General features: G+C 56.9%; 2 protein-coding genes across 4 annotated transcripts; both read right to left on the bottom strand.

Moving 5' to 3' along the window:
• Positions 1 to 95: 95 nt before the first annotated feature.
• Positions 96 to 14,819, bottom strand: MYBBP1A (MYB binding protein 1a). The gene is made up of 26 exons (XM_043477421.1): positions 14,573 to 14,819; positions 14,298 to 14,396; positions 13,499 to 13,582; positions 13,334 to 13,408; positions 13,126 to 13,233; positions 11,991 to 12,166; positions 11,652 to 11,819; positions 11,421 to 11,538; positions 10,067 to 10,362; positions 9,727 to 9,837; positions 8,977 to 9,102; positions 8,599 to 8,766; positions 8,410 to 8,509; positions 6,277 to 6,373; positions 5,856 to 6,007; positions 5,430 to 5,516; positions 5,194 to 5,352; positions 4,918 to 5,097; positions 4,664 to 4,824; positions 3,463 to 3,715; positions 3,108 to 3,233; positions 2,954 to 3,022; positions 2,340 to 2,453; positions 2,036 to 2,137; positions 1,029 to 1,177; positions 96 to 928 (listed from the first exon to the last, which is right to left on the bottom strand). The coding sequence occupies exons 1-26, from the start codon at positions 14,777 to 14,779 to the stop codon at positions 349 to 351; spliced, it is 4,065 nt and encodes a 1,354-aa protein (XP_043333356.1). The 5' UTR covers positions 14,780 to 14,819; the 3' UTR covers positions 96 to 348.
• Positions 14,820 to 16,961: 2,142 nt separating this feature from the next.
• Positions 16,962 to 19,997, bottom strand: GGT6 (gamma-glutamyltransferase 6). 3 transcript variants are annotated; one of them, XM_043477468.1, is made up of 4 exons: positions 19,714 to 19,997; positions 18,915 to 19,117; positions 18,710 to 18,841; positions 16,962 to 18,403 (listed from the first exon to the last, which is right to left on the bottom strand). In XM_043477468.1, exons 1-4 carry the CDS (start codon positions 19,845 to 19,847, stop codon positions 17,382 to 17,384), a joined length of 1,491 nt encoding a protein of 496 aa, XP_043333403.1. In that variant the 5' UTR covers positions 19,848 to 19,997; the 3' UTR covers positions 16,962 to 17,381. The 3 variants fall into 3 exon arrangements, with proteins under 3 accessions (XP_043333403.1, XP_043333410.1, XP_043333418.1); XM_043477475.1 differs by having other exon boundaries at positions 18,710 to 18,823; XM_043477483.1 differs by having other exon boundaries at positions 17,668 to 17,812; positions 18,706 to 18,823.
• Positions 19,998 to 27,486: the final 7,489 nt, after the last annotated feature.

Here is a 27,486-nt window from a genome sequence, read left to right as displayed (position 1 = left end):
CTTGAGAGCAGCAGCGGGGCCCAGCTTAGGGCTGGGGTCTCTCAGGCCATGCCTGCTGCAGCAGACCCACTACCCCCAGCATGGAAGGTAGACCCTTAGACAGTAGCTAGTTTATTAAAATCATGGTGAAAAAAAGTCTCTAGGGTGATGCGGTGGGAAACAATCTGCCTGCAATGCCGGAGCTGCGGGTTCAATCTCTGGGTCGGGAAGATCCCCTGGAGAAGGGAATGATTGCAACCCACTCCCGTATTCTAGTCTGTAAAATCCCATGGACAGAGGCAGCCTGGTGGGTCTATGGAGTTGCAAGGAGTCAGAAAGGATTGAGCACAACAGGGTGGAGGGGGGCACTCAGAGCTTTTTCGCCTTCCTCAGCTGCACCTTCTTCTTGGCCCCGCTCTGGAGGAGGCTGGGGCTCCTGCTGGCCAAGGACAACCTGGCCTTTTTCCGAGGCAGTGCGGACTGTGGCGACTTGCCTGATACTCCCTTCTGGGGCAGCTTCTTCTGACGCTTTTTGGCAGCTGGCTCCTTGGGGGATTCAGGAGGCAGGGGAGTGGCTTCGTTTACCTGGGACAACTTCTGGCTTTTCCTCTGTGGCTTTGGGGTCTTGGCGGGGGTGCTGGGGCTCACGGCAGGGGGCTCTGGGGTTGGACTCTTGGCGGCAGGTGTCCCATTCACCTGGGGCTGGGCCGGGGACTTGGTCTTCTTCGTCTTCTTCTTCTTCTTCTTCTTCTTGCCGGTGCTGGGGGGCTGGTCCCCACTGGCGGCTTCAGGCTTGGCCGCCACCTCCTCCTGCGTGGTGGCCTCCGGCTTACGTTTCTTGCGCTTCTTGGTCTCTGGCAAGAAGCCCTTTTTCTTCCGCTTCATGCTAACGGGGCTCTGCTGTGTGGCCTGAGGGGCCTCCTTGGTATCCTTCTCTGACTTGGGGCGCCTAGGGGGAAGTGAGCAGAGTAAGAAAACTTGTGGTGAGAGAACATCAGAGCGCATGCAACATGAGGGTCTTTCCAGCGCCCGCCCTCCCTGAAACGTACTGGACCCCGAGGAACTTCATGGCCTGCCAGTAGAGGTCGTGGAGGCGGCTGGACCCGGCCGAGTGCTCCCCCTGCTGTAGGCTCTGCTGCAGCCTCGGCTGTCGGCTCTGCAGCACGCCCAGGACGGTGGTCAGGTCCATGGTCAGCTTCTGCAGACAGGCGGGCAAGGCTGCGGCTGCAGTGGTGCCCAGAGGCACGGCCTCTCCCCAGCTCCCGGGCGCCACTCCCCCCACCCTCACCCAGTTACTGCCTCTCTGCGAGCCCACCCCTTCGTGGACCCTCAGCCACCCCTTCAGCCTGTGCCTCCCTGGCCTCTCTCACCTTGGGAGAAAAAAAGGGCCCGAGGTGCCAAGTCTGTTCTCTCTTCCCACGGCCCAAAGCCCACCCACCTCAGGGGCACCATGCAGTGACCTTGGGGTTGCCAAAGGCCCTTTTCCCATCTCTCCTTCCCTGTCAGTACTGGGTGGGGTGTTTTTGAAAGCCACTGGCTTCCAGAACGGCCCTTCTCCTGGCTTTTTGCCACCACTCTGCGTGTGGCTTTTCAGGGTCTGCCTGCTGCTCAGCATCTGCCCCCGCGGCACCCTCCTGGAAGGTTCCCTGCACTGGGGCTTTGATCAGTGTTTACGCCAAGGACCCCCACACCTTTCCCTCTGGGCCAGACTGGGGGAACCAGACTTGCCCACAGCCGCCCCATGGCCCTCATGCGTCTCACACGCCATACCCCTGCTCCATCTCTGCAAGTCTGGGAGCCTGGGTTCCCACCTAACAGCACGTCCTCCCGCGGTCGCCAGCCCTCCCAGCCCCTTCTCAGCTTTCTCACTGGAGCACGGCAGCAGCACGCCAGCTCACCCCACCCTGGCCAAGCACAGGTTGTGGCAATAGCCCGCCTCAAATAAACAAAGCCCGGTTTCCTCACCCTGGCATCCAGACCCTTCCCCAGATGTCCCACCTGCCCCCCAGCCTCTGCTCTGCCCGCCCGGCGACCTCCTGCTGGGCCCAGGGCTCACCTCGTTATGGAAATTCCTGAACAGAGTGTTGAGCAGCTCCAAGGCTGCCAGCTCCCTCTGGTGCCCCGACTTGGTCTCAGCCTCGCCCAGCGTCCGCAGGGTCTGGGGGAGAAGGTGGCCGGGCTGAGCCACTCCGGAGAGCTGCCCGAAGCTCATCTCCCACGTGAGACTAGGGTCCCCAGGGAAGAAACGTCTCCTGGGGGAACCCCAAACCCACCCCGAGGCGCACGGTCCGGCAACCCTCGCCCCTGGGTTCCCGAAGACCACAGCCAGCCGGTGGGGGAGGAGAGCCCAGGGCTGTTACCTCGGTGACCTTCCCCAGGGTCTGGCCCAGCAGCTGCTTCCACTCTGGGTCCTTAAAGCACACGCGCAGCTCCCGTGTGGGCAGGGTCTTCTGGAGCAGCAGGCAGGCCTGGACCTGGGGTGGGGGCAATGTGGTCACCAGGAGCCTTGGCACGCGGGGTGACCCCCGCGAGCCCGCCTGGGCTGTCATCACCGGAGCTCTAGGCTCAGCTGTCACCACCGCCTGCTCCCGCCCGCCCTTCTCCGGTAGTGGGGAGACCTGAGGCCGAGGGGGGCAGCAGGGAGGTGAGCTAGACACGGTTCCTGGCCCCCTACTAACTCAGGACATTTTTCTCCAGTCCCCTCTTCCTACCCTGGCCCCCAGGCATACCCGTCGGGCCAGGGCGTGATCTCTGAGGAGCCGCAGGACTCAGGCCATGTGGGAAGTGTCCCCCCACCCCCACTAACTCTGGGCCTACAGTGGCGTGGTTGGGGGGCACTGGCCAGGTTGGAGGGGCAGGCTCACCCGACCCTGACCCCCAGGGCAGCATTCCTGAGTCTACCCAACAGCCGAGCAGACGTAAGTCAAGCGGGTAATGCACACAAACCTGGGGCTAGGATCTGGGAAGGCCTTACCTGATGGCGGGGCCGCGTGTGGTTTGTCACGTGCTCGACCACGATGGGGAGCAGGTTCTTACAGAGCATCTGTGGAGGAAATGGTGGGCAGTGAGGTGGGCAGTGAGGTGGGGCCCAGCAGGGGCCTGAGGGGGCGGCCTCGCCCGATACTCACTGGGTGCCGGGAGAAGAGGCTGAGGAACATGGGGACCGTGAGGGGGCTGTTGCGCTTGGTCAGGAAGGAGCTCAGTGCTGACGAGTAGATCGGGGTCACAAGGCTCAAGTCCAGGCAGCTGGCAGCCTGCACCATGGCAGAGAGAGCTGGTGTGATGCCAGGGAGCGGGGGCCTGGCACGGGAGCCCAGCCTGGGCTGCCTTCAGAAGGTTGAAGGCTGGGTCCCGGGGAAGCTGCGGCCTCACCTCCCGGTCAGTGAAATGGGTAGACTGACTGCCCCACCGCCTCCTGGGACGTGCTCCCTTTTAGCGGCGCTGGACGTTCAGGCCGAGCCTCCCCGGGCCAGCTCTGCTCACCTCCGGGGCCTGGGGCTGGGAGCTGGCGTCTTTGCTGGCTTTCTCCTTCTTCTGGGCCTTGCGGGTGGACTTGTCCATGGTGCTGCCCCTCAGGACACGGAGCAGGTAGAGGGAGGCGTTGAAGTGGTAGAGGGCGACGGAGGAGTCAGCCTGCTGGCCGGCCTGCTGCACCAGCCGCTCCAGCCGGGTATACAGAGTCTCCACGCGGTCGCCTGCCGTGCGGCAGTAATGCCGGGAGCGGCACAGGTGATGCCTGGAGGGACGGGGGCAGAGCTGGTCACAACGTCCCCCCCACCCCGGCAGACCCGAGCCCCACTTCACAGGCGGGAAACAGACCCCTGAAGACAGGGGCCTGATCGAGGCTGCGGGGGGAGGCCCGGGGCCACACACAGATCTACCGAGGAAGAGCTGGAGAGAAATTGGCTACCTGGGTGACACCCCACCATAGGCCAACACCCCGATGTGGTTCTCAGCCCCCTGAGCACCTGTCTCTCAGGGGACAGTGGCTTTTGGGCCCTTTGTAAAGCAAAACCAGGGTCTGTGTGCTCAGGACACTGTGTGTCTGGGCAGAGAACTAGCTGAGAAAGTGTGACCTGGGCCGGTTGAGGTGGGGACACTGGGGGCACACCCCCCATCTCAAGTCCTTGTTAGGACTTCGTCTCCACACTCCCCCCTCTTCCCCAGGAGGCAGGGCTCTACCTGCTACCTACATCTCCGTTGCTGGGCTCCCCGCTCCAGCAGCACCCACCCTGATGCACCCCAGCTCTGCACTTGCTGCAAAGGCCACTGTGGCCCCTCAACACTGAGGTCGGCCGGGCCACAAGCTGCTTATGTTCTGACTGCGTCAGACACGCCTTCCTGTTCTGCCTGTGGCCTCTGGGTCGATGAGCGAGCTCCACGGCTCCCAGCACTGCTGACACGCTCTCCCAGGAAGCCTTCCCTGGTTCCTCAAGGCTGGGTTAGGTGTCCCGTCTCCTGTCCACTCACTGCCACAGCCCCGGCCTGTCACAACTGGGCGCCAAGTCTGCTTTCCCAACTATAGTGACTCTGAGAGCATCGATGGGACTGGGGGCCCTGTGCTAAGCACTGCAGGAACAGATGGGTGAAGGCCCCTGAGTGATGTAGGCCCCTGGCTCCCACCCCTTCTCTCCGGGAGCCCCCCGGCCTGGCTGTCCGGGCCCACCCACCCGCCCGTGCTCACGTGAAGATGCGGGCTGTCTTGTGCAGCAGGTCCTGCTCCTGCTTGGCGCTGCTGTTGCTGCGCATGCTCCGCCGGATGACGAGCAGCAGAGGCTCGAGCAGCTCCAGGACCAGGGGGTTCTCGGGCTGCTTGGTCACCAGCACCTCGATCAGGTCTAGGACCTGCAGTGGGAAGGGTGAGCTCAGCCATGCGTGGGGGTGAGGGCAGGGGGAGGGGCGGGGCGGGGCGAGGGGGAGGGCAGGGCCGGGGCTCACCCGGATCTGGAAGTCCCGCCGCAGCGCCTTCTCCTTCTGCAGCTTGTTCTTCTCATCCTTCCGAGCCTGGATGCGCAGCTTCTGCTCAGCAAAGAGGCTGGCCAGGCTCTTGTCCAGGGCCATCATGGCCTCGTCCCCCAGCTCCTCATCGTCATCATCATCCTCATTGTCCGCTCCACCCTGGGGGGTCAAGGGACAGAGGCCTGGTGAGCAGCCCCACCTCGTACAAGAGAAGGTGCAGAGGGACGGGGGCCCCCAAGCCCAGCCCCCACTCACCAGCGCCTTCCCGGCCTGCAGCACCGCCATCAGCTGCTCCCGGAAGCCCTGGTCCACGTCCCCGTCTCGGTCCTCCTCGTCGCTGTCCTCCTCGTCGCTGTCCTCCTCGCTCTCCGAGCCTTTGTTGCCCTTGCTGTCCTCACCATCCGAGCTCTTGTCCTGTAGGTGGGCCTTGTGTCACGCCTCCCGGTGGCCCACGCGTGTCCACCCACCACTTGCCCTTTGCTGACAAGTACCTCCACATCCCCGAGTAGCTGCTCCTCGGAATCGTCCGTTACCACCACGTTGTCATCCTCGTCCTGGCTCTCCTCCGGGTTGAGCACCTGCGGGGAGTCCCAGTTGGCCATCCCATCTGCTGTCCAGGCCCCTTCACCACCCCCTCAGGCCCTGGGACCTTCTCAACTGCCTTCCCTCCCCCTCCCATCCAGTCTCGGCCAAAGGTCCCCATTTCAGGGAGGAAGATGGAGCCTGGGAGAGAAAGCCATCCCCTCCAGTGTCCTTGACAGAACTGACCTTGAGTCAGGGGTACACAGCAGGTGACTCTGAAGGAGGCCCCCGCCCTCCAACCATGCAGGTCACAGCAAGGACGCAGCAGCCCTGGTGCAGCCCTGGGCTCGGAGAGCCCCATCCTGGGACCCGCGTCCCCAGAGGCCCCCACTTACATCCAGGATGAGCTGCAGGGCACGTAGGGTCAGATGTGAGCAGACGTGGCCGAACACGCTGCGGGCCACCTGGCGCATCAGGTGGCTGGGCTGGGCCAACAGGGATAGCAGGATCTCCACCAGCACCTCCACCCACGGCGGCTCCTGGGGGTCTGCAAACAGGGCAGGGGTGAGCCTGGGCAGGGCGCAAGTGACCCATGCTGTCTGCCCATCGTCCCCCCCACCCACAGGGACGACGACCCACTGGTGGCCTTGGAGCAGGTCTGAGTGCCCCTCGCTGGGTCCTACTGTCTGCCCATCACCCACCACCCGTCCCAGGGACGACGACCCACTGGTGGCCTTGGAGCAGGTCTGAGCACCCCTCGCTGGGTCCTACTGTCTGCCCATTACCCGTCCCACTGCCCCAGGGACGACAACCCACTGGTGGCCTTGGAACGGGTCCGGCGGGTCTTCTCCCCCAGGCTCTTCTTGATGCAGGTCTGGATGTCGCCCAGGAGGTCACAGCTTTCTGCAGGGGACTAGGTGGGACAGGACAGAAATCAGGGGCCAGGCCCCAGGCCCAGCCTTTGCTCAGCTGGGAGAGGCAGTGACCAAAGGGGAGGGGCTGGCATCAAGGCCCCAAAGACTCCAGACTGTCCTGGCCAGTCACCCTCACAATCTAGAGCAGAGGGCTAGAGCCAGACCCCAGGGACAGCCCAAGAGCTGATGACCTAACATCCAGACAGTCTGTGAGCCTCACAGAAGATGAAGCCCAACCTCCCCACCGGTGCCCAGGGCGGTGGGGAGCCTGACCAGGCTGGCTGGATCAGGGTCACAGGGCACCCGCAGGTCCCTTCCTCCTCATCTGCAGTTCCAGATTCCTCCTCCCACACCTGGCTCGACATCATTACAAAAAGAGCTGGAAATGACCAATTTTAACAAATTTAATTTAAACCAACTTAAGTCTATCTTGGGCTTCTCTTGTGGCTCAGCTGGTAAAGAATCTGCCTGCAATGAGGGAGACCTGGGTTCAATCCCTAGGCTGGAAAGATCACCTGGAGAAAGGAAAGGCTACCCACTCTGGTATTCTGGCCTGGAGAATTCCATGGACTGTATAGTCCATGGAGTCACAAAGAGCTGAACACAACTGAGCGACTTTCACAGTCACTTTCAGTCTATTTTGCTGAAGGATAAGCCCAGACTCCAGCTACCAGCCAGTGAGTTGAAAATAACCTCTGTGACTGCTGGTACTGAAAAGGCAGACTTTCCTTCTGTAACATCGCAGGGCAGCTTCAATGTTTGGGGTGGGGGTGGTGGAAGGAAGGCCAGAACAGGGGCTCAAAGCCCTGGGCATCTTTGCCTCTAGCGCCTTGGCTGTGGCTGGGTAGCTTTCATCCACATCAAGCTCAGAGGAAGGGGGTCTGGGCAGCCCCTATCGGATGTCCAGTGCCAAGGACGGGAAGGGGCATGGTGACCAACTGTTCCCCACACCACTTGTCCATGAGCTGGGCTGAGTGCCCAAGGCCTGGAAGCAAAAACCTCAGCTGAGAAGCCAGAAGGGAGTCCTGTCTCCTGAGACTACTGAAGACCTGAAGCAACCCACAAGGGCCTTGTACAACTTGAGAGGAAAACCTCCAGAGACCTGGGTTCACAGCCAGAGGAAACCACAAGGGTCAAAAGGGCTGTCGGCACTAAGCTCCACACACGGTCAAGATTTCTTTGTGGAAAGAACAGAAAAGGAGACAGAGTGGCTTTTAGAGAACCAGTTATGACAAGAGGTACCCATGACATGAGAAATAAAGTTGACAGGACATAGGACCCTATGGGGGGGCTGGAGAGAGGGAGGCGCCAGGAAAAAACACACTACCCTCAACTCACCACTGTAGATTCCAAATGTGCAAGAGTTTAAGAGAAAAATAGCGGCCCCACTTCTAACTGACCACAGACAGAAGAAGCGTCCCCATTGCTCGATGGGTCTGCCCAGAGCCAGGTCCCGCCCTCCTTGACATCCACCACACCTGGCCAGTAAGGTAGTCTGGGGAGGTCCTATGAGAGAGCGGAGTCAGAGCCCCATGTTTGAATCCCAGCCAAAAGCTGTGTGGCCTGGGGTAAGTTCCTTGACCTCTGTGAGTCTATTATCCCACCTGTCAGAAACGTGCCTGCCTCCAAACTGTGGGTGATACCAACAAGAGACCCTGCTTGGAAAGCTTAGGATAGAGCACGTGTGTTAGCTGCTCAGTTGTCTGACTCTTTGCAACCCCATGGATTGTAGCCTGCCAAACTCCTCTGTCCATGGAATTCTCCAGGCAAGAATACTGGGGTGGGTAGGCATTTCCTTCTCCAGGGGATCTTCCCGACCCAGGGATTGAACCCGGGTCTCCCGCACTGATTCTTCACTGTCTAGGCCCAGGGCAGAGCTGGTGTCCAGTAAGTGGATGGAGTGGTTTTTCCCTTGGGCTGTACTTGCAACCAGGAGCAGTCAGCCTAGGAAACCTGTCACCTTCAGCTCCGCAGAGCCGCTCCTGGCCTCCGCAGACCCTAGGTCTGTAGCCCCTTCTGCTCCAGGCCGCCGTACCTTGAAGAGGTGGATGCCCACCAGGAGTAGCAGGTGCTGGAAGGCAGTGGCCTTGGCCTCTGAAGAGAGGGTGTCCAGCTCCTTCAGAGTCTTCAGCATCCTGGGCGAGATGGGCATGTTCTCAGGTCACCGCGGCCAGCGTCAGACCCCTGGGGGTCCCACCCAAGGGCGGCAACCATGCCCTCTCACCGGTCCCAGGCTTGGCGCTGCTGCGTGGTGAAGGCTGTCAGTGGAGCCACGTTGCGGCTGTGGTTCAGCAGCGCGTCTGCAAACTGCACCAGATGGTAGGTCCAGGGCCGCCCGTCTGCCGTCTGCTCTGGCACCAGCCTGAACTGCGTGCTGAGGGTCTGCAGCAGACTGGTGGTGGTGGGGTGGGTGGGGGCAGTCAGGGTCACGGGCTGGGCTGGTAAACACAGCCACCCGACTCCATCCCCACACTTTGAGTCACTGGAACTCACTGGGCCTCAGATGAAGAGCTGGAGAGAGTGGTGCCCACCCCCCACCCCGAGACCACCTCCCTGCCCACTCACCCACCCTCAGGCCTCTCGCGGGCTGCCCGGTGCCCACCTGAAGAAGGCACTGCACACCACCTCCCGGGTCCGGCCATCCAAGGGGAGGGAGAAGTGCTGCTCAGACTCGGGGATCTGCGACGTGGGCTTCTTTGTCTCAAAGAACGAGTGGAAGAAACAAAACCTGGGGAGGGTGGGAGGATAGCCGTGTTCCCTTGGTCAGTGCCACCATCCTGACCAGCCCACTCTCGGGTGGCCTCACCGAGGGCCTGGTGCCAGGAGGTGATGATGTCAGAGGGGACGTTTCTCAGGCCTGGACCCCCAGCAGAACAGAGCCCAGCCTGAACCGGGAGAGGACCAGCGGCGATGATGTCAGAGGGGACGTTTCTCAGGCCTGGACCCCCAGCAGAACAGAGCCCAGCCTGAACCGGGAGAGGACCAGCATCCCTCCCTTGGAACCAAAGACGTGAGGCTGTGTGGCCTCCGCGCCAGGTCACCACCACTCCTGCCCCTCTCAGGGCCGCCGTGAGGGGAGTAGCAGCGGGGATGTTGTTATTAAGGGTGCCCTCCAGCACCGTTGATGCACAAAGGCAGCAGGGGGAACACTGAGCCAGCCTGAACCTTGGAGCCCCTCCAACCCCGGCATACCCAGACTCCCTGGGGAATTTCCCCCACTCTCCTCCTGCCCAAGGGGCAAGGATGACTTGACCCTCAGGCTTTTGGCTCCAGGAGGGACCCAAAGCAGGATCAGACAAGAGGCCGCCGCACCCACGGGAAGTTGGGGTTCAGGCACATCTCGGGACCAGACCTGGCCACCTCCTCGATCAGTGCCTCCTCCTTCTCCACATGCAGGTTGTCCACGATGCTGACCAGGCGAAGGATGATCCACTTCCGCAGCCGGAACACAGCTCGCTCGGGCCTGTGGGCAGGAGACAAGTCCCAGAAACCGCTTAGAGGTGGCAAAATGGGTGTCTCCTATCCTAGAGACGGGAAAACCAACCAAGGCTCCCAACGCCCTGATCCCCAGCACAGGGCCACAGGTGAGCAAAGCGGCCTTTAAGAGTGAAGGTGTGGCTCCTCCCTGGCCCAAGGAACCACGGTATCTGGGAGGCAGGATCCAGGCCTTTGGGCCCCACAGGCCCACTTACCCATGGAACGAGGCATCTTGGGTTTTCTTCTGGTTGTTGGTGCTGAAGTCCACCAAGGAGTCCAGGTCAGGCTGCAGGAACATGTCCCGCAGCCAGGCCACGTAGCCCTTGAGGGCAGCGGGACTCAGGAACTGCACGACCCGCCAGAAGGTGGGCACCACAGGGAGGCCCTGGTTTGTGATGGACGTGAAGGCCACCACCAGGGCCAGCTGCCGCTCGGGGTCATCCCGGCAGCCTTCCAGGAAGGCCCCCACGTACTCGTTCATCTCCGGGGCAAACTTGAACTGCTTCGGGAGCTGCGAGAGTCGGGCACAGTGCTGGGGTCACCAGCCAAGAGGGGTCCAACACACCCCCCGCCTCTTCCACAACAGGTTACCTGGGGCCTAGGAAGTCCCCTCCCTTGTACCCATCTGGGTCACCCGGGCACCCCCACGTTTAGTCTTTGGGACAACCCTTTGTCCTGGCTCCTCTAATTGTTTTGCAGATGAAGAAAACTGAGGCACAAGAAAGCCTGGAAGCAACTTCTGAGGGTCACAGGGCTAAAAGTGGTGCAGTTGGGACTTGGCCCCAGTCCGTCTGGCCCCCCAGCCCGTGGAGCTCTTAACCCCTGCTCTGTACTCTGAGCCTGTCCTTCACTTGGGGGAATGGCAGCTCTCCAAAGCTGGTGGTAAAGATGGAATGAGCTAGAAGCAAACCCAGAAGCACTTCCCACACACCAGGCACTACTTTAAGCGCCTGTGGATATTAGCCTGATTATCCTCACAACGACGCTAAGGAAGGTCCTGCTCCTCGGCTCATGGACAAGCAGGGGCTGGCACAGAGAAGGGGAGCAACCTCTGGAAGGTGACACAGCTAGCTGCGGCGGAGTCAAGACGGGAACCCAGCAGTCTGGTCCCAGGTTCTCTGCTCTGAACCACGACTGATTCCTCTGTCGAGCACTTAGCTTAGTGTGCGGCATGTGGACGGTACTCAGAACAGCATCGGTGATGATGGTAGTGTTACCTTAACACCACCTGGGGGTGGAGGAGGGTCTGGACAGATTGCTGGCTGTACTGGCCTGGGCTGAGCGGCCTGGGGGCAGAAGGGCTGACCCTGCCACTCTCGGCTCATAGGGGAAAATGGAGGGGTGGGGGTTGGCCCTCAGGCAGCTCACTCTACCCAGAGGTGGGGGACACCCAGGTCCCTAGCCCTTCCTCCCAGGGGCAGCTGTGTGTGCCCATCCCAGACAGGACCACTGACACCAAGAACAACCCTCTTTTCCAGAAGCTGGCTGATCCCTTCCCTCCCCTTGGCAGGAAGCAGCCCAGTTGCTTGGCCCTTTTGTGCAGGGTTGGGCCGCGGGGGCGGCGCTCACCTTAGCGGTGACCATGTGCTCCCCGTAATGTCGGATCAGGTCCCCTTGCATCACCAGCTGCAGCTGCTCCTTGGACAGCAGGGGCAGGGCCGCACCCAGCAGGCGGAAGCACAGGTAGCTGAGGGGGTGCATGACAGAGCCTGGTCAGAGCCCTCGGCCCCCTGACCCACCCCTGCTTATCAAACAGGGGAGAGGGGATGGGATGCAGAGAGAGGTCAAGCGCCCACACACCTGGCCGGCCAGAACTGCTTCTTCAGGAGCCCCTGCTCCACAACTTCCTTCCAGAACCATGGGAACTTGTCCTCCTGGAGCGCCAGGCGGAGCAGGTCCAGAGCCATGGTGGGTAGCTTGCGTTCCTTCTTCACAGAGTTGGCCACCGTCTTTAGCACAGTCACCAGCCTGCAAAGGTGGGGGGGTGTGGTGAAGAAGACTCAGGGGGCATTCCCCAGCAGACAAGGGCCAGGCGCCTGGGGCCACATGGACCCCCCCGACTCCGGGTCATGGTGCAAACCTGTGGATGGAGAGGCAGCCCCCGGGATCAGACAGCCCACCTCCCTACCTCCCTCACACCTGGGGACGTTCTCGTCCGAGAACAGGTTGACTGGTCCCATCAGCTTCTCCAGCTTCTTGGGCACCTTCTGCTGCGCCAAGAGGAAGAGCTCGAGGTGCTCAGGGGAGCCGAACACTGAATTCAAGTCGGGCTTGAGGACCTTGGGCAGGATCTCTTGCAGCATGGTCTCCGGGACCTGGCAAGGGGAGACAGGTTGTGGGTGGGAGGCGCCCTCATGGCATCCTTTGTCTCTCCTGCTGCGAGGGGAGCCCTTTAGGCCCTGTTCTACCTCCCAGGCTCCCCCAAGGCCCCTGGCATAGCTACAGCCTGAGAAGGGACAGTCATAATCCACCTTGTCAGGCAACAGAATCACCAGAGGAGATTTCTTAAAAAGCTCAAATTCCCAAGTCCTTGGAAACTGGGTTTAAATAAGCACCCCACTGATGCTAACTAGCCCAGTACCACCCTTTTAATTATTCCTCTTTTGGGTTTTTCAGGACTAGCCTTTTTCTTTTTTTTACAAGGAGTCCCCAGTGAAGAGCTGGGATTTGAATTTAGGTCCTTCCAGCTCTGTGGCCAGGGCTATGCAGAAAGCCTTGACCTGGGATGTGCCAGTCCCTGGCTTTTGCACAATAGCAAGGATTCTAAGTACTAGCCCACCTCCACTTCCCAAGTAGGTCAGTGGGGACCCCTGAGGGGCCAGCTCTGCCAAAAACAGCAATGGCAAACATGTTTAACCCACTGGGCACATGTCAGGCGCTGTTCTACAAATGCATGGTCCAGTATGGAAGCCACTGGTCACATGTGGACACTGAGCTTGTAAAATGTGCTAATCTGAATAAAGATAGGTTGGTGAGTATAAAATACACTGGATTTCAGAGATTTACCACGATAAAGAATGTAAAAAAACCTCCATAGATATTTTGATACTGACTGCACATGAAAATACTTTAGATGTTAGACTAAACCATGTTACTAAACCACATCCCTTTTCCTTCTTACTTTTTAAGTGAAGTTATTACAGAACATTATGTTCCAAACTTATGCTTCTGTGGGACGGTACTGCATTTCCATGAATTAATCTGTGTCTTCTCCATGCTCTTCTATAACGGGTGGTGTCAGTTACCCAAGGCCCCACAGCTGGTGAGCCCGTACCTGAGAGAGGATGTCCACCAGGGCCTTCTGGGGCTGTTCTTGCAGGTGGTTATAATGCTGGCCCAGGACCTGCAGCAGCTTCACTGACTTCATCAGTGCTTCTGAGTCCTGGTGGTCCCAGAGGCCGAGAGGGTATGAGCATGGTGTGCCACTCTGCCCCACCACTCCAGGCCAGTTCACATACCCCCAGAACCCTCAAAACTCTTACCTTCACCAGCCTGCCTGACTGAAAGAGGGCTAGCACCCCAAACAGGTTTCCAAAGAGGGCAGGTCTCATCATCCCCTAGAAAAGGATTCCAGGCACCCGTGAGAAGGACCCAAGCATTTCCCACCCTGGGGGACTGCTGATATCCTCGGGGCTGCTAACTCTCACCTTCTTAGCCTTCTGCAGGTCATGTTTCTCCTGTATTTGCTGCAGGATGCTGCCCAAGGGGATGTCTTCGAAAGACTGTAACAGCTACCAGGAGGAAGAGAGGGGCTCAGGGGGAGTGGCCCTGCCACATCCCAACAGACCTCAATCTCTTTCTACTTCTCCCTTCAACTTCTGCCCTTGGGAGCAGGCCTTGGGCCCCTGCTCCCACCCCAAGGATGCCTCTGAAGCTGCCTACTCGCCTCTGAGCAGTGCTGATGATGAAACACAGCTGCGAATGGAGCTGAACCCTGTCTCCTGTCCCATGCGTAGCTGGGGTGCTTTGGCCACTAGACTGTGATTCCCAAACACCCTGTCCGCACAGCCAGCTCTGAGCTCCCCCTAGACTGGTCTTCAAGGACTGGGTCTCTAGAGACCTTCCATTTGTCCAAACTCCTTAGATATGGCTTATAATTAGCTGAGTGTCTCTTGGGAGAATAGGGTCCTGAACCCTGCAGAGGTAAGAGAACTCACCCCAGAGCTTACCACCCCCAGTACATGTACCTCGGAGGTTGGTCAACCCGGGTACACAAAAGCAGCCTCAACCTCCCTCTTTCCACCTGCCTGGGCTTCTCTGCACACAGGCCTTGCTCACACAATTTTCTCCGCATCCAGGTGGGCACACCTCCCATCGGCTGGCCTGGGATGCTATCCCTACTTCTCAGCTCTCACTTCCCTTGCAGCTGGGACATCTGCTCTGCTCACTCACTCCCCACCGTTCTGACCAGCACAGGTGGACCCCTTCCAGGGGCCACCACCTCACCTGTGCCAGGGCCAAACTGTAGCAGGGCCGGGCCGCTTCTCGTCCGCCCCCGAGCCCAGTGATTAGGCGCTTCAGGGCGTACTTCATCTCGGAAGATCCCTGAGGAGCCAAGCACATGCCCAGGTGGACAGTGAGAAGGGTCGTCTGGCACCCGCCCATGCCCGCTCCTCGGCGCGCGCTCACCTGGGGGGTCCAGGTTCACGACCACGTGACCCCAAGCCCGCCGCTACTTGCCGGGATCGCTGCTGCTCCTGCCCCAGGCCCCGCCACCATACCTTCGGCTTTGCGCGCAGATACTCCAGCAGCTTCTCTGTGGCCTCAAGCCGCGTCTCCTGCTGCGGCTTCGCAATGTCCCAGAAGAAGTCCAAAAACTCGCGGCTGTGCTTGAGCAGGCCATGACGGTCGGCAGGCCGGGCTCCGCTCTTCTGGGCCTCCCCCGGAGCCACAGGCTCAGCGACTTCCATACTCTCCGGCTCAGCCATGCTCGTCGAACACGTGGGCTCGGAAGACAGCCTCTTCCAGGTCAGGTCGCGGCGCACGCGCACTGAATTGGGTCGGCTGGGGGCGGAGCTGGCTGGGACGGGGCGGGGCGGGGCCGGGGCCGGGGGCGGGGCGGGGCGGGGCCGGGGCGGGGCCGGGGCCGGGGCCGGGGCGGGGCGGGGGCGGGGAGGTGTGGCTCTTCATCTCTAGAAGCTCAGGAGTTCGGGGTTCATTCTGATTGTGATAGGAAATCATCGGCGGGTTTTGTTTTGTTTTGTTTTTTTTTTTTTAGACACCGGAGGTTTTTTTTTTTTTAAATAAAAAGTTTTATTGGAGAAAAATAGAACCACCACGTACATAGGGAAAAGAGCACAAAAATTCAACTGATACAGAACTGAAAGTCACAACTATCCAATGCTGTTTGCGATTACTTTTCAATTTCTTAAATGGCTTCCCTCAATTTTTTAAATAGCCTTGCCAATTTTCAGCTGAAATAGAATCAGGTTTTCAAAAAATTAAGAGCCTCAGCGAAGGGACCAGCTTTTAAGATAACAAAGGTGACACCAAGAGTCTCCTAATAGGACCAATTCTACCGAAATATTCCTGAAGCACATAACTACTGAGTCTGGTAGAACAGTAGCTCAGAGACCGTCAGGTATTAGTTAGAACACTGACTCAGACGGTCCAGTATGCAGAGAGGGCAAACAAAAAAGCTGCATTTCCCTGTCAGATGAGTTCTTGTAAGAAAACCAAAGAGGTGTTAAGTAAATACAGGCAATGGCTGCTCAGAATAATTAAGAAGGCATTCTAAATACCACATATCATTAGACAACAGTGTGTAAAGTGATGCAATTAGAAAATAGGCAACTTAAAAAAATTATGGTCACAGGTCTTTGAGAACTCAAGAAAACAATCAATAGCAAACACAAGAGCTGAAAGTCTCAGCTGAGGGTTGAAAGTGAAAGTGAAAGTGAAGTCGCTCAGTCATATCCGACTCTTTGCGACCCAGGCTCCTCCGTCCATGGGATTCTCCAGGCAAGAATACTGGAGTGGGTTGCCATTTCCTTCTCCAGGGGACACCGGAGGGTTTTATGCAGGCACAAGCCTTGGTCCTACGTAACTCCCCTTGACGCCCCCCGCCTTGTGGGATTTTATTTCCCAGACCAGGGATGGGTCAGGGATGGAAACTTGGCCCTCCTCAGTGAGAGAGCCGAGTCCTAACCACTGTACCTCTAGTGAAGTGAAGTGTTAGTCGTTCACTCGTGTACCGACTCTTGGTGACCTCACGGACTGTAGCCCGTGAGGCTCCTCTGTCCACGGGATTATCCAGGCAAGAATAGTGGAGTGGGTTGCCGTTTCCTTCTCCAGGGGATCTTCCCGACTGGGGAATGGAACATCGCCAGAAGATTCTTCACCGATTGAACCACCAGGAAAGCCCCAGGGAATTCCCCTATTTACACATTTAATAGATTATTCTGCTGCTGTGTGGATGATGAATTGAAGGAAAGCAGAAGTAGAAGCAGGAATACCAGCTGGATGGAACCAAAGTGCTGAGAAAATTCCAGCCAATCTGGAACAGGTGGGAGGTGACAGAAGCGGGATGTATGCTAGGCTTGGGGCTAACATAAGTGGGTAGACTGTGGTACCATTTGGGCTAGGGGAGGAATTCTTTGCCTGGGAGCAGGAGGGGAGGGGGGCGGGGTGGGGGGGAAGGTGAAGCAACGAGAGGGAGGTGGCCAGATTGAGTTCTAGTAAGTCAGAGATATATTCATTTTACAATGTGGGGCAGGAGTCCTAATGGCCACCCGTTTCTTGGTTTGAGAATTGACTTATGGAGGATTGCAGTTCAGAGAGAACCCAGCCCTCTTGGAGGTGGGAAGGTGAGGGCCAACCCCAGACTTGAAACCACACATCCAGCTCCAGTCCACTTTGTTCCCCCTTGGGACACCTCCTAGTCACCGTCTCAAACCCCTGCCTTGCTCTATCAGTTTCAGAAAGTGAAAGCTGGTTTACCTTGTATGTGTGCTGCCCCAGGAGGCAGGGGAGTAGAGCAGGGAGGAGCAGAAAGACCTTAGCCTGGCTCTGCATCCCTGGGTGGCAGTTGCCTGTGTTCCCTGTGGTCGGAGCCCAGATGCCTCAAAGGCTGATGTGAAATTAACCAAGAAGCGAGAGTGGCACATGGCATCCAGGAGACTTGATCTTTATTTTGTTTTCAGCCTGGTTGAGGGAAATCAGTGGTGTGGCCTGGAGGGAGCACGGAGATTCCAGCATGCCCCCAGGATCTGCCTGCTCTGCCCAGGGGCCCAGAGCCTTGGCAGGGGTATGGCTTTCTTCCACCTGTCCTTCCCGGAGCTGGATCTGAACTCAAGGCTGTCCCCAGGTTCCTGGTGTTCTTTCCTCATTATTCTCAGGTTCTTTAGCTAAAGAAAGAGCTGGAACGCAAGTCCAGACGACAGATCAGGCCGGAGGTGAGGGCCTGAGCCAGCGGTGAGCACATAATGGACACACACTCTTTATGCACGCCATTGCTGCTGGGCTCTCTGCCCCTGCCTCCAGGTTTGAGACCCCCGACTCCTGTCCACCCTTGCCAGACACTGCCCCACCTTAAAACCCCTGGAAGGGGCAGCAGCCACTGGGGGCACTGGAGACATGGGCGTGCTCTGAGTGGGCTGCCACCTGGAGCAGGGTCCCCTGGCCACAAGCTCTGGGGCTCTCTGTTGGTCCTTGCAGGTCTGGGGTTTGGGGCCTGGCCAGGTGGCTGAGCAGAGCGTGAGTCGTGACTCTGGCAGCTGCAGGGGTCCCTGAAGCCACCAGCCCCAACACATCGACCTCTGTGTCATCTGAGATGCGATGAAAGATGAGGGGACAGGCCCAGGCGCCAGCTGCAGACTCAGCCACCAGGTTGCTGAGTAGAACCCCGGTGCTTGGGGACAGGTGTCCAGAGCCGAAGGAGCTGTTGAGCGAGGAGGTGAGGAGGAGGACAGAGCCGCCGCTGTCCACGGTGGCCAGGACACTGCTCCCGGGGGCCACAGCAGCTTGCAGGAGTGCTGGGCAGGGTGCAGGGCTGGGCCCTGGGGACTGTAGAGATGCTTCCAGCAGCTCCAGCAGTTCTGGGCCAGCTGAGGGGCTGGGGGTGGTGAACAGGATGCCCTGGGGCACAGGTAGCTGCAGGGCTGGCTCCAAGGTGGGCCGGGGCCCGACTGAGGGGCCCTCCAACCCCAGGTCTTCGGCCAGCAGACTCAGCAGGGCATCCCCGGAGAGGTCTGGGGTGGGGGCCAGCGAGGCCTTGTGGAGCACAGCCGCCAGCTTGGTGTTGGTGACGCGGGTCCCGGGGCCCAGGGGTGTCCCGTTAGCATGGCAAAGTAGTGGACAGAGGCCCTTGGTGTCCTGGGCTGCCAGGGCGCTGGCCAGGGATGTGTCCACCAGAAAGCCCTTTTGAGCCAGTGAGATGGGGCCCACCAGCAGGTGTGGCCAGGGCAGGCGGCCGAAGTGAGTGTGCAGCATGTGCAGTGCAGGCAGAGCCAAGGGCAGCCCCAGGCCGGGGGCCAGGGTCCGGGCTGGGCCCGATGTCAGGGCAGTGGAGTTGCCCGAGGAGCTATTGTGGAAGAGGCCCCAGTACGTGGCACCTGGGAGGAGACAAAGGGGTCACACAGGGGTCAGGGGCACTCGGTAGTCCCAGGGGAAGGGTCACTGGCTTAACCTGGGGTTAGTGGTTACTGACCAGGCCTGGAGATAGGGATCAGTAACCAGGCCTGGGGTCAAGATCACACTGATCTGGGATCAAGGGTCACAGCCTAGAGGTGGGGCTACTGCCCAAGTCCTAGGTCCTGCTCACCAGCCAGCCTTGAGGTCAGGGCTGCTGACTGCCCGAGTTCCAGGTCACTGCTGAGGCCCAGGGTTGGGGTCGCTGTCTGGGGTTGTGGGTTACTGACCTAGCCCTGTGGTGTGAGGATGGACCACTGCCAGACACAAGGCTGCTCCAACTCCAGCATCCACGATGTTGCCCCCAGCAACAAACAGCTCTCGACCCAGGCGGGAGCACTCAGCTGCAGTGAGAGAGGGGACTGTCTTGAGGTGGGGAGCTGGGACCAGTGACCCCCCCCCACCTTCTTTCCCTGAGCTACTCCTAGCACTGACCTGCTGGGCTGATGATGGCGCCGTGGTGGTACACGCCAGGCCTGTGGGAGTGCCCGCTGGCTGGAGGGGCCCCAGCGCCTAAGGCTCCTGGAGAGGCACCACTGCTGCAGAGTTGCCTCACGGCCAGGGAGAAGCCGACGGTCAGCAAGAGCAGGGTGGCCACCAGTTGGGCCCAGGCCCCGGGCAGACGGCCAGGCTTGTTCCTGCAAAGAGCAATGTCCTGAGCCAGGCCAGGCAGGAGGATACCCACAAACTCCCGGAGAACCCAGGGACTAATTCCCAAAAGCTTTGGTCTTGCTTGCAGGAGGAGGAAAAGTTTGCCAAGGAGAAAGGTTCTCCTGGCAGAAGACACAGCCTTGTGAATGGAGACATGGAAATGGGAAGGAGCTTGGGGAAGGTCTCTGGAGAAGAAGGGGTTGGACAGGTAGGGTCCAGCCAGTCCGGAGGGATGCCTGAGCGGGACTTGGCAGGCTCCAGGAGCCGGGCCCAGCCAGGTGTAGCCAGAACCAACCTGCCCAGCAGGTGCCTCCTGCACCAGGGGGTGGGGGCTGGGAGCCTTTGGCAGAACAGCTGGCAGGGCTGACTTGGTACAAATGTCCCTTCAGTCGCACAGACCTTGGATTGACTGGCATTGGCCAGGCCTGGGGCTGCAGCTCAGGGGGGGTCCCCACCTTCAACTAGAAGGTTCCTGGAGCTGGCGGAGCAGAAAGTCGTCTGGCCCTCCTTAGAGGCTCCGGAGGGAGGGACTCGCCAGCCTCAGGCCTGAGTCACTGGGTGCCCAGACCCCTCCCTGACTCACCCAGAGGAGTCGTGGGGCCCGGAAGCATCTGGAATGAGCTGCTCCGAAATCTCCTCCTCTTCCTCCTCGGACTCCAAGCTCGGCTCCCAGACCCGCAGCTTCTGGTAGAGTACAGGCCCTGCTTCGGGTTCCATGGTCCCACGATGCCTGCCCTCCTGCCTGCCGGTCTTCCAGGCTGAATCTCAGGAGGCCCTGCCCGGGCTGGTGGGTGGGAGGTGGAGGAGCCCTGGGGAAGGGTGGTGTGGAATCTAGAACAGGTCTGGGCAGGGCATGGGGCCAGGGAGGCTGTGTGTGAGCCCGCCCCAGTAAGGCAGAGGGCCTGAGGGGCTCTCGTGGCAGGGGTCCTGGTTTAGGGGATGCAGGGGAGGAGGAGCCTGGTCCTGGGGCCACAGCCATAGGCCCTGAGACCCAGGACATCCGTCGGCCCCTCCCTTTAGAAGGAAAGAAAGTGAAAGTCGCTCAGTCATGTCCGAATCTGTGACCTCATGGACTATATCCATGGAATTCTCCAGGCCAGAATACTGGACCGGGTAGCTGTTCCTTTCTCCAGGGGATCTTCCTGACCCAGGGATCGAACCCAGGTCTCCTGCATTGCAGGCGGATTCTTTACCAGCTGAGCCACTGGGGAAGCCCCCCTTTAGGGGTGCAGCCTCTAAAGCTCTCCTGTTCAGGCTGTAATTCAGGGACAGGGGGGAGAGAGGACAGCAGTACATAGACTTGGATCAGGGCTCAGCATGTGACTAGGTTCCTGTATGGGGGAGCGTCTGGTCTCTGACTGGGGTCAAGGCTCAGCCTGAGGCCACTCCAGGGATCTGGGCCTCCCTATTTGGGGAAGCAAGTTGGGTGGTGAAGGCATCAGGACCTCCCTGGGCATGTCATGAACATCTTGTCCAGTAGGTGGCGCCATAGACCTCTTGGGGAGCCCCAGCCCGGAAACCAGGTGCTCCCAGACTCCTCCACTCTGGGGTTCACGTCGAGGAGCTGTTTTCTGGCAAAGTTACGTAACTCCAAAGAGTGCCGCAGTCTCATTCCTTTTCCAGTCATCTCTCTCCTAACCACACTCTACTATGAGGGCCTCAAACCCCACACCATCTGCCATACACTCTCAGCAGACTACTTGTCCTCCTTCTTCACGTAACAAATCAAAGCTGACACAAAGACCCCCCACCCCCGCCCCATATCAACCCCCAGCTACAAACCCACCTTCACACGGCTCCAGTCGGAAAGCCATTCTCTGCCTCTGGTTCTGGCCCCGAGCCCTCCCACCTCCTGCCTCTTGCTTTCCCAGGGAGCTCACTCTCTCACTGACCCCTTCTCTCCTGTAGTTTCACATCTTCTCTACGGGATCCTTCTCAACATTTAAACAGGGTCCAGTCTCCAGAAATTCCCTTGGCTAGGTATGTGCCCAACAGTCACGTACTAGAGTGTTCATAAGAAGCGCACGAATTGGAACAGTCCCATATTTGAAAGCTCACATATCCATTATCAGGAGAGTGAGTGGTGTGGTCACATAGGGGAGTACTCTGCAGTGGAGGGAATGAGGGCTCTACAACTGTATGCGATCATATAGATGGATCTTACAGGCACACGAGGACTGGAAGAAGCCAAAGCAGAAAGTGCACATATTTGTTTCTGGTGTGGAGGTTTAAAGACCCTTGTCGGGGGTGGAGGGGGCGTTGCCTGTCCACCTTGTCTTTTGGGCTTCCCTGGTGGCTCAGCTGGTAAAGAATCCGCCTGCAATGCGGGAGACCTGGGTTCGATCCCTGGGTTGGGAAGATCCCCTGGAGGAGGGCATGGCTACCCACTCCAGGATTCTTGCCTGGAGAATCCCATGGACAGAGGAGCCTGGTGGGCTACAGTCCATGGGGGCGCAGAGAGTCAGACGTGACTGAACAGACTTAGTACGCACACACAGGGGTTTGTTAAATCCTGATTGCCAGGCTCCACTCCCAGAAGTTCTGATTTTGTAGGTCTGAGGTAGGGACCAGAAATTTGCCTTCTGAACTCTCAGGTGATGCTGCCACCGCCAGTCCTGAAATGAGCACCGATCTAAAAAAAATATGCCACCTCCTCGCCTATCTGCCCACCACAACCACCCTGCCACCTACTGCAAGCTGGTGTCCACCCCCAACCTGCCAGAGAAACCTTCAGTCTCTAGATTTTGTGATTTCTTGGACCAATAACCCATCAACCAGCTGGAGATACCAGCATAGGGTGGCCAACTTTTTATTTTGCCAAGGGTTGAGTGAAGGGGTCACGATTATGATCTGAGCTCATTTCATAAAAATAATTTCACTTCCTGTTAAATACAATGTGGGAAGGTTGTAAGGTCAGAATGAGTCAGTCCTTTATTCCTAAGGAAAGGCAGCTGGGAACCCTGTGTATCTACTGCCCCGTCCTCAGCCTGGCCTCTGGGCTCCTAGCACTGGCTCCCTTCAGCCAGCTGACATTCTTTGGTGCCTGTCCAGCCAATCTTCCTCTGTCCTTAGAAGTATGCCCTGGAAAACTCTTTGGGACCAAGACCTCCACTGACTGGGTCTGGGGGACCTTTCCTGGGTGGTCTTTATCACTCCCACAGCTCTGGGCCTGGACAGCACTGCCCACACCCCCAGAGATGCTTATTACCTAAGTTCAAGTAGATGCCAGACAGGCTCTGGGGATGAATGGTGGCCAGGCCAACAGGCAAATGGTGCCAATCATTTCACTGGGAGTTGGGAGTGGAACTAGCTTCTGGAAACTAGGGTTTGGTCCTGTTTCTGCCACTGACTTGCTATGTGACTGCAGGCAAGTCGTTTAACCTCTGGGTTTCTTGACTTCACTTCTGTAAATAGGATCCTCTGTGGGTCTGTCCTCCCAGGATTGTTGTGAGGATTTGACAAGGAAGTACATTTAAAGCATTTAGTCCAGTGCCTGGTACCCAGTAGACTTCAGTTCCTAGGACTCCTCTGGTGGTCCAGTGGTTAAGACTTTGCCGCTCAATGCAGGGGGCATAGGTTCAATCCCTGGTTGGGGAACTAAGATCCCACATGTGGTGTAGCGAGGCCAGAAAATTAAAACAAAACAAAAGAAAAACACGAGTCCCTTCCTCTCTGTTCTATGGGCCTCTGTTGGGCTATAGTCCGCCAATCTGCAAGCCTCATAATTGCCCAGCCACGAGACCAAGGAAAGAGCCCAGAGATGGCAACAAAAACATCAGTGATTTACTGGGTAGGGAATCTTACAAGTCTGAAGCAAAGCCCTGAACTGCACCCCACCGTGGACACCGGATGGGAGGCTGAACGCAGCAACAGTCTTCACTACTCAAGGAAGAAGGCGGCTACCATTTACAGGGGGAACTGACGTCAGGTTGGCTCATCAGTTAACCAGGGAAATAAGTGGCTGGGGCAGGGGGCAAGAACGTTATGATTAATGGGACTGGATAGTCATGTGAGTAGGGTGTAGGTGAGGCAGAGACCAGAAAAGCAGAGGATGAATGGAGAGCAAGAGAAGAGTCTTCTTGAGTGGCCTGACCGTTGAGGCCACCATCGATCTACAATGCTAAAATGATATGGATAAGCTTTACCTCATCAACTATACACACACACATGCACATACTCACACACATACCGGATGCCTCTAAGTGTGATGTGTAGGACTATAGATTCACTCATGCCCTCGTCATTTATTTAAAAAAATTTTAAATTATAGATGACTTACAATATTATATCAATTTCAGGTGTACCACACAGTGATTCAATATTTTTAGTCATACTCCATTTAAAGTTATTGCAATGACTATATTGACGACTTCATTCTCTCATCCTAAGAGGTCCCAACTTCATCCTAATGGTTCTATGCATTAGAATCACCTGTAAGCTTAAAAATAATAACCAGGCATGCCAATTAAATAAATCAAAATCTTTAGGTTGGAGATTCACCAGTTTTTAAAAGCTTTCCAGGTGTTTTTAAAAGCTTTCCAGGTGTTTTCAATGTACAGCCAAGGTTGAGAACCTCTGTCTGATCTAGGCTGCTAGTTCAGGGATTTCTGCAACTAGAAAAATTTCCAGTGATTAAAAAAATATATATACCAACGTGCTAATCCCTTCCCGTCCCCAGTCCCACATCAATGCAGTCAGCATCTCTGGAAGTGAGCTCAGTCATCAGGATAGTTTTTCAAGCTCCCCAGGTGGGCTTCCCTGGTGGTCCAGTGGTTGAGTGTCCACCTTGCAATGAAGGGGACTGCGGTTCCCTTCCTGGTCTGGGAAGATCCTACATGCCATGGGGCAACTAGGCCTGAGTACCAAAACCACTGAAGCCTGTATGCTCTTGGGCCTGTGAGCCACAACTACTGAGCCTGCGTGCCGCAACTATTGAAGCCCTGAAGCCTAGAGCCCATGCTCCGCAACAAAAGAAGCCGCCTCAATGAGCACTGCAACCAGAGAGTAGCCCCAGCTGGCCGAAACTAGAGAAAGCCTGCATGCGGCAGCAAAGACCCAGTGCAGACAAAAAACTAGTTAAATAAATGAAAAATTTAAAAGAGATTCTTAAACTCCCTAGTAGATGCTAGTGGGTGGTCAGATTTGAGAATTGCTTCTTTTACTAATAGGTGCATTTATCAGGCATTCACTGGGTGCCTCTTCTGCTAAGAGAGGGCAGTGAGGAGCCTGGAAACAGCCAAAGGTGGGTTGTCCTCCAGCACTCCTGGTTGCTCCTACAAAAGGGGCAAAAAAGGGTATGGGCCCAACAGCCAGCTTTTTTCCAGTTCCCTCTAGCTGACTTTCCTGCTCACCATCTCTGGCTCAGACCTGCCGTGAGTGTGCATACTCATGCATGCATGACCTTATAATTGGACCCTGGGACATACTGAGATTCGACTCTAATTATAAACTTGGAGGCAATGAAGTGTGGTAGGGGTGAAAGAATTGGCTTTTCCTTGCAAAATGACTGTGATGTAATCAGAATATTGGTATTTAAAAAATTAAAAAAAGCAGCCCAAGTGATTCCAGTTGCAGATAGCACCAAAAAGGGTTTTTGAGCAAGTCAGGAACAGCCTCAATAGATAGTGTGCATGTGGTCAGTCACATCCGACTCTGCAATCCCATGGACTGTAGCCGCCAGGCTGCTCTGTCCATGGGATTCTTCAGGCAAGAGTACTGGAGTGGGTTGTCATTTCCTGCTCCAGGTGATCTTCCTGACCCAGGGATCAAACCTGTGTGCCCTGCGTCTCCTGCATCGTCAGGTGGATTCTTTACCACTGGGCCACCCAGAGGAGGCAATATTAGAATGGGTGAGCCTAGCCCACTTGTGTGCCCCTTTCCACAGCGGAAAAGTGCGTCTTAGAGCCAGAAATAGAATTGGGGAACTTCAGCTCCAGTCAGAAGTCATTACGTGGTCAGTGTCTTTTCTGAATATTCCTAATCAGAAAGCCTGAATCAGGAAGCAACTCTGTTGTCCCTTCCTGGCAGCATCTAGTTCTGTAATTAACTAGATTAAACTGCTTTCATCTCTGTAAAAAGTGTTCCAGTTGCCTGTGGGTGCCAGTCTTCTCCTGCTGCTGAGAGCCCCATTTATCTTTGATGTTACTTCTGGTAGTGGGTCTGTCACGTTTTAGGTTGCCTCCTCTCTCTACTACTTCTTGCTAATAGCATCCAGATTTTTTCTGCTGGAGAACTGTTCTTCCCCAGCCCATGATGTGTGGATTTGTGTTGATCGAGGAAAAAAGCCCAGGATCACAAGACGGCAGTAGCATACAACGGGCTGTGTGAGCGACTCCAGGACAGGACCAAAGTCAGGGCAGGGTCCCCACCGTGGGAGCCCTCCTGGGGCCCCCCCCGGAGAGGAGGAGGGCAAGGGGCCTCCCCAGGGAGAAGGGACTCTGAGAGGGGTTTATGTGTCTAGACGAGTCCCTGGATCAGAGAATTCCAGAGAGGAGCAGTGGCTTGGGGCCTTTCACAGCTCTGGCCGGTAGATGTTGGGTGCAGTTTTACAGGGTGTGTAAATCAGGCAGGTGCTGAGGGGCTGTAAATATGATTAGGGTTATATCTAAAGTAACTGGGTGTGTATAAATTTGAGTTTGGCTCCGGGCTGGGTGGGAGTGGTGACTTTCGCGCTAACAGATCCCAACCTGCTGTGAAATCAACACCATAGGGGCCATTACACAATACAAGGGCATCTATAGCATAAAGAATCTACCTGCAGTGCAGGAGACTCCCTGCAATGCTGGAGACACGGGTCCAATCCCTAGGTTGGGAAGATCCCCTGGAGAAGGAAATGGCAATCCACTCCAGTATTCTTGCCTGGAGAATCCCATGGACAGAGGAACCTGGCAGGCTACAGTCCATGGGGTCTCAAGAGTCGGACACAACTTAGTGGCTGAACCACCACAGCCCTTTTATATGACAGCCTAATAACATCAGCTGACTGTCTCCCACCTCTCTCTCTCTCACTCCAGGAGGGGAGCAAGCAGACCTTTCCTCAACCCACCCTGCTGGTAATATAGCCAAGGCGCCATGTTTTCTGGGGTTAACAGTTGAGAGAGACAGAGAGAAACTAAAACCCTGTACCAGCTGAAACTGCCTGGAGCCAAGTGTGGGAGGGCTTCGGGGAGCTCTCTCTTCTCTTGGTGCAGCAGCTTCTGTTTTCCCTCTTGTTGCAAACTGGCTGTTTCCCATCCATGTGAGAGACAGCAGCTGTCACTCACCCTCCAAAGCCTACATCTCCTCTATTCAAGAGAGCAGTCGAATGGAACTGAAATCTCCCAGGGCCAAGTGCAAATTCCTCAGGAGAGCGGGGCTCACTCCTGACCCACCCAAGTGGGCCAGGGACTGGAGAGGAGCAGGGCTGGGTGGTGTAAACATGGTGGTTCCAGCTGAACCGTATAGTCAAAGCCATGGTTTTTCCAGCAGCCATGTATGGATTGTTAGAGTTGGATCATAAAGAAGGCTGAGTGCCAAAGAATTGATGCTTTCAAATTGTGGTGCTAGAGGAGACTCTTGAGAGTCCCTTGGACAGCAAGGAGATCAAACCAGTCAATTCTAAAGGAAATTAACCCAGAATATTCCTTGGAAGGGCTGATGCTGAAGCTCCAATACTTTGGCCACCTGATGAAAAGAGCTGACTCACTGGAAAAGACCCTGACGCTGGGGAAGTTTGAGGGCAGGAGGAGAAGGGGGCGACAAAGGATGAGATGGTTGGATGGCATCATTGACTCAATGGACATGAGTTTGAGCAAGCTGTTGGAGATAGCGAAGGACAGGAAAGCCTGGTGTTTATGGGGTCGCAAAGAGTCACACACGACAGTGATGAACACACACCACCACCACCCAGTAGCTAAACCTTTGAGGTTTCTCCAGAAGGTTCTGAGAAACATAAGGAAATTTTCAGACAGAGTGATTTACTTCTGCCAAAGACTTAGCTCTCAGAGACCCAGCACGTTTCACCCTATGCTGCTCACAAAACAATAGACCTCAAGGCCTCAAATACAGAGGATTTTACTATGGTATCGGGAGACCGAGAGAGAACAGAGTACGTGCCTGCTTGAGAAACAAGTGCTCCTTGATTTGGCTTGTAACTGATGGGTTAACCTCTCTGTTAATGTAATGCCATCCTTTCCTTAATTTTAATTGTCTCAATAAATTTGAGAGACGCTAACTCCCTCCATTAATGAGTCTTCGTACCTAATTGAGATGGTCCACTTAAGTGCCAATCATGATTTAAGGAATGCAGTGAGAAATAAATAGTTCATAAAGAAATTGTCTTCTGGGATTTTCAGAACATGCCGAGGCCACAGTCCAC

Source organism: Cervus canadensis, chromosome 1 (assembly GCF_019320065.1).
Source record: "Cervus canadensis isolate Bull #8, Minnesota chromosome 1, ASM1932006v1, whole genome shotgun sequence".
Lineage (NCBI taxonomy): Eukaryota > Metazoa > Chordata > Mammalia > Artiodactyla > Cervidae > Cervus > Cervus canadensis.
Note: the sequence above shows the minus strand (reverse complement) of the source record. Positions and strands in the feature narration are given on the sequence as shown.

Coding starts and splice junctions, on each gene's coding strand:
- MYBBP1A (XM_043477421.1), bottom strand. CDS start 14,779: ATGGCTGAGCCGGAGAGTATGGAAGTCGCTGAGCCTGTGGCTCCGGGG. Junction 12,167..13,125: donor TGGTGGACATCCTCTCTCAG/GTACGGGCTCAC, acceptor TCCCCTTGCCAG/GTCCCGGAGACCATGCTGCA. Junction 2,454..2,953: donor ACACGCGGCCCCGCCATCAG/GTAAGGCCTTCC, acceptor CCCCCACCCCAG/GTCCAGGCCTGCCTGCTGCT.
- GGT6 (XM_043477468.1), bottom strand. CDS start 19,847: ATGGAACCCGAAGCAGGGCCTGTACTCTACCAGAAGCTGCGGGTCTGG. Junction 19,118..19,713: donor GGGCCCCACGACTCCTCTGG/GTGAGTCAGGGA, acceptor TGCTCTTTGCAG/GAACAAGCCTGGCCGTCTGC. Junction 18,404..18,709: donor TCCTCACACCACAGGGCTAG/GTCAGTAACCCA, acceptor GTCTCCTCCCAG/GTGCCACGTACTGGGGCCTC.